Source organism: Cololabis saira, chromosome 9 (genome assembly GCF_033807715.1).
Source record: "Cololabis saira isolate AMF1-May2022 chromosome 9, fColSai1.1, whole genome shotgun sequence".
NCBI classification, from domain to species: Eukaryota; Metazoa; Chordata; class Actinopteri; order Beloniformes; family Belonidae; genus Cololabis; species Cololabis saira.
Genome location: NC_084595.1, coordinates 3,955,654 through 3,969,400, shown reverse-complemented (window position 1 = coordinate 3,969,400; position 13,747 = coordinate 3,955,654). Strand labels below are relative to the sequence as shown.

Below are 13,747 nucleotides of genomic sequence, written 5' to 3'. Positions count from 1 at the left end.
CCGTTGCTACGGTGATCAGCCTGGTTGTTCAGTCTGATGGCAGCGGGGAGGAAGGACCTTATGGAGCTCTCCATGGTGCTGATGGAGCTCTCCATGGTCCTGATGGAGCTCTCCATGGTCCTGATGGAACTCTCCATGGTGCTGATGTAGCTCTCCATGGTCCTGATGGAGCTCTCCGTGGTGCTGATGGAGCTCTCCATGGTGCTGATGGAGCTAGTAGTACTACTACAGTACAGGAAGGAGCTAGTACTACTACTACAGCCCAGGACAGAGCTAGTACTACTACTACAGTACAGGACAGAGCTAGTACTACTACTACAGCCCAGGACAGAGGTAGTACTACTACTACTACAGTACAGGACAGAGCTAGTACTACTACTACAGCCCAGGAAAGAGGTAGTACTACTACTACTACAGTACAGGACAGAGCTAGTACTATTACTACAGCCCAGGACAGAGGTAGTACTACTACTACAGTACAGGACAGAGATAGTACTACAACTACAGCTAGTACTACTACTACAATACAGAACAGAGCTAGTACTACTACTACAGTACAGGACAGAGATAGTACTACAACTACAGCTAGTACTAGTACTACAGTACAGAACAGAGCTAGTACTACGACTACAGTACAGGACAGAGCTAGTACTACTACTACAGTACAGGAAGGAGCTAGTACTACTACTACAGTACAGGACAGAGCTAGTACTACTACTACAGTACAGGACAGAGCTAGTACTAATACTACTACAGGAGAGAGCTAGTACTACTACTGCAGCTAGTACTACTAGTACAGTACAGGGCAGAGCTAGTACTACTACTACAGTACAGGACAGAGCTAGTACTACTACTACAGTACAGGACAGAGCTAGTACTAATACTACAGTACAGGAAAGAGCTAGTACTAATACTACAATACCGAACAGAGCTAGTACTACTACTACTACTACACTACAGGACAGAGCTGGTACTACTACTACAGCCCAGGATAGAGCTGGTACTAATACTACACTACAGGACAGAGCCAGCTTTCCTCACCACATTGTCCAGTCTATTCCTCTCTGCTGCTGCTCCATCAGACCAGCCCATAAAAGATATAAGTACCAGTTATAGTACCAGTAGTACCAGTTATAGTACCAGTAATACCAGTTGTAGTACCAGTTATAGTACCAGTTATAGCACCAGTAGTACCAGTTGTAGTACCGGTTATACTAGAATTAGTACCAGTTGTAGTACCAGTACTACCAGTTGTAGTATCAGTAGTACAAGTTGTAGTACCAGTTATAGTACCATTAGTACCAGTTGTAGTACAAGTTGAAGTACCAGTTATAGTACCAGTTATAGTACCAGTAGTACCAGTTATAGTACCAGTAGTACCAGTTGTAGTACCAGTAGTACCAGTTGTAGTAGGTAGGATGTGTTTGGATAAAGTTTGGATAAAGTCTTTTTTATTCTTATAAGTTTTGTTTTTGTTTTGTTCTATTTTTATTTCTTTTATATAAGGTACAAATATTAGTGGAAGAGTCTGTCTGTGGGACTAGTGGACTGTGATAAGCTGAGTAGTGAACAGATGGTAAATTACACTAAAGGTAAAATTCCTTTGGCTCCATCTGGTGGACAGAAGGTAAATTACACTTAAGTGCGCTGACGACCAACTCCCCATGTGGAGAGGAGGTAAACTTCCTCTGGCTCCATCTGGTGGATAAAGGCTGCTAGTGTATTAATTCATTCCAATAGCTTAAAAAAAAAGGCAGACATACACTTGAATTGAAATTTTATTTCGAACATGAAACAAAAGTGAATACTAAACTAAACAATAATAATCAATAATAAATAAATGCAAAAAAGAAAACAAAACAAAAATATAAATAAAAAAACATGCATCCACCATAATTAACGTGCTCGAAAAGGAGTAGGACGAAGTAAAAACGTATTAAATCCTACCCCCTAAAATATATTTCATTATGATCAAAATTAATTTAATTTATATATAAAATACAAAAGATCAATATATAAATATCAATAATAATACATCCTCACACCTATATACACTGATATAAATATACCCATTTATAACTTAACTAGATACAACTGAGCTCTGCAATCGCTCACACGACTTTTCACATAAAACCTGCAAAATAAAGTTAGTAAAAATAAACAGTACAGGACAGAGCTAGTACTACTACTACAGTACAGGACAGAGCTAGTACTACTACTACAGTACAGGACAGAGCTAGTACTACTACTACAGCCCAGGACAGAGCTAGTACTAATACTACAGCCCAGAACAGAGCTAGTACTAATACTACAGTACAGGAAGGAGCTAGTACTAATACTACCGTACAGGACAGAGCTAGTACTACTACTATAATACAGAACAGAGCTAGTACTAATACTACAGTACAGGACAGAGCTAGTACTAATACTACAGTACAGGACAGAGCTAGTACTACTACTACAGTACAGGACAGAGCTAGTACTACTACTACAGTACAGGACAGAGCTAGTACTAATACTATGGTACAGGATAGAGCTAGTACTACTACTACAGTACAGGACAGAACTAGTACTACTACTACAGTACAGGACAGAGCTAGTACTACTACTACAGTACAGGACAGAGCTAGTACTACTACTACACTACAGGATAGAGCTAGTACTAGTACTACAGTACAGGACAGAGCCAGCTTTCCTCACCACATTGTCCAGTCTATTCCTCTCTGCTGCTGCTCCATCAGACCAGCCGATAAAAGTACCAGTTATAGTACCAGTAGTACCAGTTGTACAAGTTGAAGTACCAGTTATAGTACCAGTTATAGTACCAGTAATACCGGTTATAGGACCAGTTATAGTACCAGTTATAGTACCAGTAGTACCAGTTGAAGTACCAGTACTACTAGTTGTAGTATCAGTAGTACAAGTTTTAGTACCAGTTATAGTACCATTAGTACCAGTTGTAGTACAAGTTGAAGTACCAGTTATAGTACCAGTAGTACCAGTTGTAGTACCAGTTATAGTACCAGTATTACCAGTTATAGTACCAGTAGTACCAGTTGTAGTACCAGTTATAGTACCAGTAGTACCAGTTATAGTACCAGTTATAGTACCAGTAGTACCAGTTGTAGTACCAGTTATAGTACCAGTATTACCAGTTATAGTACCAGTAGTACCAGTTGTAGTACCAGTAAAACTAGTTCTAGTACCAGTTATACCAGTTATAGTACCAGTTATAGTACCAGTAGTACCAGTTGTAGTACCAGTTATAGTACCAGTAGTACCAGTTATAGTACCAGTAGTACCAGTTGTAGTACCAGTAGTACCAGTAGTACCAGCTGTAGTACCAGTAGTACCAGTTGTAGTAGGTAGGATGTGTTTGGATAAAGTATTTTTTATCCTTATAAGTTTTGTTTTTGTTTTGTTCTATTTTTATTTATTTTATATAAGGTATAAATATTAGTGGAAGAGTCTGTCTGTGGGACTAGTGGACTGTGATAGGCTGAGTAGAGAAGAGAAGGTAAATTACACTAAAGGTAAACTTCCTCTGGCTCCATCTGGTGGACAGAAGGTAAATTACACTAAAGTGCGCTGACGACCAACTCCCCATGTGGAGAGGAGGTAAACTTCCTCTGGCTCCATCTGGTGGATAAAGGCTGCAAGTGTATTAATTCATTCCAATAGCTTAAAAAAAAGGCAGACATACACTTGAATTGAAATTTTATTTCGAACATGAAACAAAAGTGAATACTAAACTAAACAATAATAATCAATAATAAATAAATGCAAAAAAGAAAACAAAACAAAAATATAAATAAAGAAAACATGCATCCACCATAATTAACGTGTTCAAAAAGGAGTAGGACGAAGTAAAAACGTATTAAATCCTACCCCCTAAAATATATTTCATTATGATCAAAATTAATTTAATTTCTATATAAAATACAAAAGATCAATATATAAATATCAATAATAATACATCCTCACACCTATATACACTGATATAAATATACCCATTTATAACTTAACTAGATACAACTGAGCTCTGCCATCGCTCACACGACTTTTCACATAAAACCTGCAAAATAAAGTTAGTAAAAATAAACAGTACAGGACAGAGCTAGTACTACTACTACAGTACAGGACAGAGCTAGTACTAATACTACAGTACAGGAAGGAGCTAGTACTAATACTACCATACAGGACAGAGCTAGTACTACTACTATAATACAGAACAGAGCTAGTACTAATACTACAGTACAGGACAGAGCTAGTACTACTACTATAATACAGAACAGAGCTAGTACTAATACTACAGTACAGGACAGAGCTAGTACTAATACTACAGTACAGGACAGAGCTAGTACTACTACTACAGTACAGGACAGAGCTAGTACTAATACTACAGTACAGGACAGAGCTAGTACTACTACTACAGTACAGAACAGAGCTAGTACTACTACTACAGTACAGAACAGAGCTAGTACTAATACTACAGTACAGGACAGAGCTAGTACTAATACTACAGTACAGGACAGAGCTAGTACTACTACTACAGTACAGAACAGAGCTAGTACTACTACTACAGTACAGGACAGAGCTAGTACTACTACTACACTACAGGACAGAGCTAGTACTACTACTACAGTACAGGACAGAGCTAGTACTACTACTATAATACAGAACAGAGCTAGTACTACTACTACAGTACAGGACAGAGCTAGTACTACTACAGTACAGTACAGGACAGAGCTAGTACTACTACTATAATACAGAACAGAGCTAGTACTACTACTACAGTACAGGACAGAGCTAGTACTACTACTATAATACAGAACAGAGCTAGTACTACTACTACAGTACAGGACAGAGCTAGTACTACTACTATAATACAGAACAGAGCTAGTACTACTACTACAGTACAGGACAGAGCTAGTACTAATACTACACTACAGGACAGAGCTAGTACTACTACAGTACAGTACAGGACAGAGCTAGTACTACTACTACAGTACAGGACAGAGCTAGTACTACTACTACAGTACAGGACAGAGATAGTACTACTACTACACTACAGGACAGAGCTAGTACTAGTACTACAGTACAGTACAGAGCCAGCTTTCCTCACCACATTGTCCAGTCTATTCCTCTCTGCTGCTGCTCCATCAGACCAGCCCATAAAAGATACAAGTACCAGTTATAGTACCAGTAGTACCAGTTGTACAAGTTGAAGTACCAGTTATAGTACCAGTTATAGTACCAGTAATACCGGTTATAGGACCAGTTATAGTACCAGTTATAGTACCAGTAGTACCAGTTGAAGTACCAGTACTACTAGTTGTAGTATCAGTAGTACAAGTTTTAGTACCAGTTATAGTACCATTAGTACCAGTTGTAGTACAAGTTGAAGTACCAGTTATAGTACCAGTAGTACCAGTTATAGTACCAGTTGTAGTACCAGTTATAGTACCAGTAGTATCAGTTATAGTACCAGTTATAGTACCAGTAGTACCAGTTGTAGTACCAGTTATAGTACCAGTATTACCAGTTATAGTACCAGTAGTACCAGTTGTAGTACCAGTTATAGTACCAGTAGTACCAGTTATAGTACCAGTTATAGTATCAGTAGTACCAGTTGTAGTACCAGTTTTAGTACCAGTAGTACCAGTTGTAGTACCAGTAAAACTAGTTCTAGTACCAGTTATACCAGTTATAGTACCAGTTGTAATGCCAGTAGTACCAGTTATAGTACCAGTAGTACCAGTTGTAGTACCAGTAGTACCAGTAGTAGTAGGTAGGATGTGTTTGGATAAAGTTTGGATAAAGTCTTTTTTATCCTTATAAGTTTTGTTTTTGTTTTGTACAAGTTGTAGTACCAGTTATAGTACCATTAGTACCAGTTGTAGTACAAGTTGAAGTACCAGTTATAGTACCAGTTATAGTACCATTAGTACCAGTTGTAGTACAAGTTGAAGTACCAGTTATAGTAGCAGTATTACTAGTTATAGTACCAGTAGTACCAGTTATAGTACCAGTTATAGTACCAGTAGTACCAGTTGTAGTACCAGTTGTAGTAGGTAGGATGTGTTTGGATAAAGTATTTTTTATCCTTATAAGTTTTGTTTTTGTTTTGTTCTATTTTTATTTCTTTTATATAAGGTATAAATATTAGTGGAAGAGTCTGTCTGTGGGACTAGTGGACTGTGATAGGCTGAGTAGAGAAGAGAAGGTAAATTACACTAAAGGTAAAATTCCTTTGGATCCATCAAAATCCACCAAATATATATATATATATATATATATATATATATATATATATATATATATATATATATATATATATATATATATATATATATATATATATATATATACGTATATATATATATATATATATATATATATATATATATATATATATACATATATATATATATATATATATATATATATATATATATATATATATATATATATATATATATATATATATAAAATGTATATATATGAAAGATAAATGGTTTATTTAGCTATTTAGCTATCTATTGATAATGGAGGAATTTGTTAAAGTTGAAGAAACAACACAGCCACTACCTGGTGGGCCTGGTTGATTTCTTCTGTAATTCTGATGATTTTAATGTTAAAGAAGCTCATAAAGTCGTCACTACTGACAGCTGCGGGAATGCACGGCTCAACAGAGTTGTGACTCTTGGTTGTGACTCCTCCTGGCTACAGCGCTGAACAGAGATTTGGGTTACGTTTGTTATCCTCTATCAATGATGAATAATAAGCTGTTCGAGTGTTGTGAAGGGCTTCTTTATATACCATTAGAACATTTTCCAAAAAAGTCCATACGCCCGTCCTAATCTGAGCTTCTTACTCAGACTGTCATAAAATCTGATGTTGCTCCTTCTTAAAAGAATATAGAAAAAAGGAACACTGAGACCAAGATTATTATTCTCATTTTTAATCTCTTAAACACTTATACACATCTTTACCTCTGAAATCACAAAACTTGATTACTGCTTTATAATGAAATACCATAAACAATCATTTAAATGTTCTGCATAGAACAGACAATGTAATTCACCTCTTTAAAAAAACAAAAACAAATATACATTTATAGAAATGAACTCAGTCTTAAAGGGAAACCTCTTACTTTAACTGCAAGTACTTGAAGTCGTCATTCTGGACTCGGGGCAGTAAAAGTCCTAGGTTTACCAAAATAACAGATTTTGGTAACTAATGACTATGCCACCGATTAAAAGCCAATCTACCTTAGAAGAGACTTCTGACCACAAGATTCCGCCACGGCGAAGACACAGACGGTGTTGTTTATGCTAATGATCTCCAGTGTTGGATTATTTGTAATCATCGTAAATAAGTCAAAAGGAAAAGAAAACAACAAATTTGAATATGTACAAACATTTTACATTTCCATTATAAACTTAGGTGGCCAGCTTTCTTGCTTAATGGGGGATTTGTGTTTCATAATATCTGTGGGATTGGGGGTTGTTTTTTCACTCTGTTGCCTTGACAACAACTTAAGCCCCTTTTCTTATGATATTAACATCTATACTAAGTGATCTGGTCACACGGGGACGGCCTTGAGGACAGGTGTTAATAACCCAGTACGCATTTGAAGATTAACTGGGAAGTGATTGCTCCAATCACAGCTGGAGGTGGTCAGGGCCACATATGGCCATGTTCTTTTATCAGCGTAAACTTTGCCTCAACAACTGATGACTGCTGCCTAGCCAGGGGTAAGTGATCCTCCATTCAACAAGGTTAATGGAGGAGAACATATGTCCATGGACAGTCTAACTAAAATGTCTTAGCACACTTTCCGCTTGCAGGTTTTTTACAGTAAGTTGTAATTTCCTGCAGAAACCTAAAGTTCATGGAGTTGTCTCTGTAATCTTGTCAACATCAAAAACACACCAACATAAATTTTCTTTGAATCAACGTGAAACAAAACACACATGCATGAGCATGACGCTCCTCCACCCCTTCAAGTAGATCAATTTGAAAATGATAACAATGTAAGTATTTATGAAAAGACGCTCATCCAAACAAAGAAAATGGCAAAAGCATACAGAAAAGAAAAAATTAACGCGCTGCAAGTTTGACACACCTATCAGAAGTTAAAGCCAGGAAAAGTAATATAATGCCCAATAAGAAAACCACAGAAGTCTTTACTTTACATTGATGACTTAGTGGCTACAAAATAAACCAACAATATGATTAAGTCTAGAAAACCCCAGTTGTCACCACTCTTCTCTTCCAGGCATGTTCCTATCAGCCCTGCCTTCTGTAGATCCTGACTCATTGTCTAATCCAATCTTATCCCACTCTGTTATGTTTTGCAGTCTTGTTCACTTCAAAGCCCTCTTATCTAAAACCACACCTTTGCACCACCATTTGCCATTACAGTGTTTAAGGATTGGTTCGAAAAAGGGATTCATAATTTCCTGGATATATTCATAGGTCAGATTTTCCCATCCTTTGAACAGGTACAGGAAAAATACAACATTCCAAGCTCACAGTTTCAAAAATATTTACAGATAAGGAGTTTTGTTATCTAGAACAATCCATCCATGCATCCTTTTTCTATACCCGCTGTATCCTTCGCAGGGTCACTATCCCAGCTCAAATGCTCCCAACCAAGCTTCAATGGAAATGATACTTATGCAAGATCCTTTAAAAAAAAGGGGGTGGTATCCAAGATATATGACAATCTGTAAAACCTAACTGGTAAAGTTACTATGGACCATCTGAGAACAGTCTGGCAGAACGATCAAGTGTGATTACAGAGTCACAGAGTGGTTTATGTTATGAGACATTTATGGCGCTTTTATACTAGTACGTACTCGCCTTCTCGCCTCGTCACGCCTCGCCTCCATTCGCCTTGTCCTCGTTTGTTTCTAGACACCCAGATCAGAAGTAGGAGGTTGGAGCGAACCTGCTGTGACGTATTTGATTGTGTATCTAAAGGAAGAGGACAACAACACTAAAGATGTAGAACCTGGAGGAGATGATAGATGTGCTACTGGGTCTGTGGATTGTGTTCAATATCAAGTTAAAAATGAGAGTGAGAGAAGCTTCAAGCAGCAACACTTTTTTTTTGTTTGTCTCGGCCCTGCTGAAAAGCAGCTATAAAGTGACAGAGCTCCTAGTGGATCTGGTCATTCCTTATCGCCCGTCTAGATCCCTTTTTAATTCTCTCGTCAGCCACCAGGTTTACGAACATCTGCACCTCAGAGTTGGACCACCAAACAGACGTTTGCGCTGCCATTGCCTGTCGGATAAAATCGCCGCGAGCCGTTCTTTCGCTAACTCCCCGCTTCCTGATTCAAACGTCTGACGGTCCCCCGTCCAATCGGTGGCCTGTATTGTGATGTCGTCAGATCCAGGGCCGACTCAGCCGCTCAGAACCTCGGCAGAGTAGATACAGAAAAGTATCTACTTGGCACGGCTCCACCCGCCTCGGCCTGTAGTGTAAAAGCGCAAAACGGGGGCGTGTAGAAGCGCGCTTAGTAGGTACTAGTGTAAAAGCGCCATTAGAGCTAAAGAAAATCAGATTTTTACTTTACCAGGGAAGAAAGTTCAATAGAATCTGTCTGCAATTTATTGATGATTGATTATTTCACCCACAACACGTAGAAAGGTTTTTCGCTTATTTAACTGTATTTCTTTTTTTTCAGTTTATCATTTATTTATATATGCATATATTTTCTATTTATCTTATATCATTCTTCCCTAATTCTAGATTTCTTAATCTTTGCGGTATGTATACATAGGTATATCTGTATATACATATATATCTAGGTAAATTAAAAATCCCCTTCATCAATCTGTTTTTCATTCTGAGGAGCATAGGTTGATTTTCTCACTTTAGACATATTTGAAGTTGTCACAAAGTACGATTCTTGAATATTTGTGAGCACTGCAGAGATCTTTCTCCCAACTCTCATGAAATGCTGCACCGGGATTCCTTCTGACTTTTCTTTATCTCATCAAGAAACTCTTGTATCATTTTACTCTTTTTACTTTCATGGGTTTTCTGCAGCTTCTCCTTTTCCTGCTCCTTTACTTTTTTCATTTGGCTCTCATGTTCCGTCTGTAAATCTTTGATTTTGATCAGATATTGGCTGTTATTTGAAACAGCCTCTGCCAGCTCACTGATTTCTCTTAGATCCCTCTCGTGTGCTTCCTCCAGACCTGCCAGGTTCTTCTGATATTTTTTCTGGAAATCATTATTCTCTTCAGCTAATCTCCTGACCTCCTCTTCAGTCTTATTCTGCAGATCTTCTAGTTTTTCTTTTAACAGTTTTTTTTCTTCTTCCTCCTTTTCTCTTCTGATGTTTTCCTCGTCCTTCATTTTCTTTTCACTCATTTCTTTTTCCTTCTTATATTGTTCCTTGAGTTCTTCCAGTCGTTTCTGCTCCTTCTGTTTTCTCTCTTCATCTTCTTTCTTTTGATTTTCCACCAATTCTTTACGTTCTTTATCAAAATCCTCCTTTTGTTTTTTCTTCTTTTCTCGGGCCTGTTCCAACTCTCTTTTCTTTTCCTCTTTTTCTGACTGAATTTGTTTGTCCAATGTTTCAAGCTGTTTGTTCAAACTCTGGCGATGTTCTTCGTCTCTACGTTCCCTATTCCTCCTCTCCTCTTCCCTCTTTTTCTGTTCCCTCTTTTTCTCTTCTTGCTCTTTATTTATATTTTCCTTCATTTCCTTGAGTTTCAGCTCAGTTTGTTGTTGTATTTTTTCTCTCTCTTCTTCCATTTTTCTTTTCATTTCTTGCATTTCTTCTTCATGTTTTTGTTTAAGTTCTTCCTTTTCTCTCTGTATTTCTTCTTCTTTCTCCTGCAGGATTCTCTCCACCTCCTTCTTTATCGCTGCTTCAGCTTCTTGCAGCATCTCATTGGTGTAGCAGTTTCCTTTGTTTCTCTTCAACATGTCATCAGCCTTTCTTATCAGATCTCTGACCTGTTCACGATTCTGTTTATCGTTGTTATTGAACACGTGGTGCCTTCCTCCACAGTCATTGATCAGCTTCTGAAACGAGTCATCGCCCTCTCTGATGAAATCTTCAACAGATTTTTCTTCACGTTCTAATGCGTCACCATTTGTAAAAAGGATGATGGTGAACTGTTCTGAATTCTTCCCAAAAGCTTCCCTGATGAGTTTGAGTGTGTCCTTGTCGTCGCGGGTGAATCTGCCGATCGGCACCACCACCAGGAAGACGTGGGGTCCTGGAGACAGAAGACTGATGCACTTCAGCATTTCCTCGTTGACCTCGTCATGTGACAGAGTCGAGTCAAACAGACCGGGAGTGTCGACCACAGCAACAGCACGACCGTCCACTTCACCCACTTCTTTCTGACAGCGTTTGGTGACTGAAGTTTGCTTTAATTCAGCTTTAAATGCTTTACTTCCTAAAATGGTGTTTCCTGAGGAGCTTTTTCCACAGCCTGTCTTCCCAATCAGAACAATCCTGAGAGAGTCTGAGCTCTGCTGCTCTTCATCATCTGCAACGTCATAAAAAAGTACACGTTAGCTTGAAATGTCAACAGTTTCTATCTTATGGTTCCACGTGTTTCTGAGCAGTGAGAGATGAGAGTTTACCGTGAGCGTTACTTACACATCTTTGCTTTCAGCTTCTTTACTTCAGCTCTCAGTGCAGTGATGTCTCTCTCTTCTTGTACGACTCTTTCTATTTGGACCTTCATGAATGTGTCTGCTGAGTAACTGTTTTTGAGTTGGTTTATATTTTCAACAGCATCCAGCAGCTCTGGGACCTGCTCATTACTCTTAACGTTGAAGATGAGAGATCTCTCTCCACAGCTCTGACGGAGCTCCTGGATGTCTTTGCTCTTTTCTACAAAGTTAACAACACCTGGCTGGGTGAGATCGGACTGCACGGTGAACAGAATCATGGTGAAGTCATTGACTCGAGAGCTGAACGTGTTCTGGATGGTTTGCAGCTCCTTCTTGTCGTCATCCGTGAGTGGAGCCACAGGTAGGACCAGGACGAAGGCGTGGACGCCCTCAGGTTCACAGAGGGAGACACAGTTGAGTGATTCCTCCATCACTTCCTCTGGAGGTTTTCCACCCAAGGCAGGCAGCTCCACCAGGGAAACCCGACGTCCAAACACCTCTCCTTGATTCTGGACACACTCTGGTGATTTGGAGACTGAACGAATGTCTCTCCGACCTAAAATGGCCTTGGCTGCTGAGGTTTTCCCTGCTCCTTGTCTCCCAAACAGAACCAGGTTTAAGACTGGTTTAATTTGTTGCTCTTCAGTCATGGAGGTTTGTATGTGTTTCTTTGCTGTTTTTTCAATCTTCTCCATCAGGGATTCCTTGTTATCTGCAAACAGGTAGTGGTGTCTTCCCTCACAATCTTCCAGGAGTTCACTGATGCTCATGTCATTTCTATGTGTCATGATGACCATTGAATGTTTGAGGGAATCCTGCCCAAATAGGTTAATGATGAACTTCATCTTTTGTCTGTTCTCTTCAGAGAAATTAGACGTGTTCACAAACAGCAACAGAACATTTGGTCCTGGAGAACAGAGCTTCATACAGCAATCCACCTCTCTTTTTATTTGATCCTCAGATAAGCTGAACATGTCTGGTGTGTTCACTACTGTTACTGGTTTCCCTCTCCACTCTCCAGACGCTAAACACTTTGATGATTTTTGAGTCCCAACATCTGTGACTTGTTTTGATTGGAAATCTTGAGACTGGACGATAAAATCAACAAGTTTCTTCTTTTTGTTCTCACTTCTCCCCAACAGCACAATCCTGAGTTCAGACGCTGTGACATAAAGAGATGCAGTCATGGATTAAGATTGTTGTGTGTATTTTGTTCCACATTTAAGCAAAAAAAAAAAACCACATTAACAATTAAAGAATGAAGTCTGGATTTTTACTAAATATGTTCCTTCTTCTTGATTAACTTGAGATTGAATTAACTTACGTTCAGATGGAGAGTTTTTCCAAAATAGTGACACTGGATTCAACATTCTTCTACCTGTGAAAAATGTCAGACTGTTTTACTTGTTGTTGAACTAAGGATCTAATTGAACAAAATTTGAACTCATGTACTTCTTAAAAGTCTTTCTGGACTTACCAACACCTTTGAATCGAGTTGTCCAACTTTTTTGTCCTGAGTGATCACCTGGTGAAGTTGTTTCTTCAAATACTCCATAGGTCAGATGTTTTCCGTTGTTCTCTTTTGCAACCTGACCCAAGCGTGTTAGCAGCTCTGAACGGCTGATGCCACTCATCTTCAGGTGTCCGTATCTGCATTTTCTGATCATCTCTTTCAATGTTTTATTTTCCATGTGGCTTTCCCTCATGCCTGAGCTCTCCTCTCTGCGCGTAACCAGTATCAGGCATTGATGAAATGATTGATCGTTGTAAGTTTCAAGGATTCTGCAGAGCGTCTCTTTGTGTTCCTTATTGAAGTCTTCAGGATGTAGGACCAACAGGAACACATGAGGTCCAGGATCAGAGACTCTCGCACAGTCTGTCAGAAACTCAGTCAGTTTGTCCTCTGTAGGACTCAACAGGTCTGGAGTGTTGATGACTGTTACACGTTGGTTTCTAAACCGGCTGGTGTTTCTGGTCCAGCTGAGAGATTTTGTGTTGAAGACGCTGTGTTCCAGTATGAAGTTCTCCACTGAGTTCCTCTGACTCCGGCTGCTCCCCAGCAGAACAACCCTCAGCTCAGACACTGAAATT

The 13,747-nt window shown here is 38.9% G+C and overlaps 1 protein-coding gene across 1 annotated transcript in view; it reads right to left on the bottom strand.

Moving 5' to 3' along the window:
* Positions 1-12,846, bottom strand: part of LOC133450846 (GTPase IMAP family member 8-like) — a 29,564-nt gene extending 16,718 nt beyond the window's left edge. The window contains exons 1-2 of the mRNA XM_061729750.1: positions 11,640-12,846; positions 9,984-11,526 (exon numbers count right to left, since the gene is read on the bottom strand). Coding sequence (XP_061585734.1) covers positions 9,984-11,526; positions 11,640-12,843 — 2,747 coding nt within the window. The 5' untranslated portion in view covers positions 12,844-12,846. The remainder of the gene's footprint in view (positions 1-9,983; positions 11,527-11,639) is intronic.
* Between the last annotated feature and the right edge of the window lie 901 nt (positions 12,847-13,747).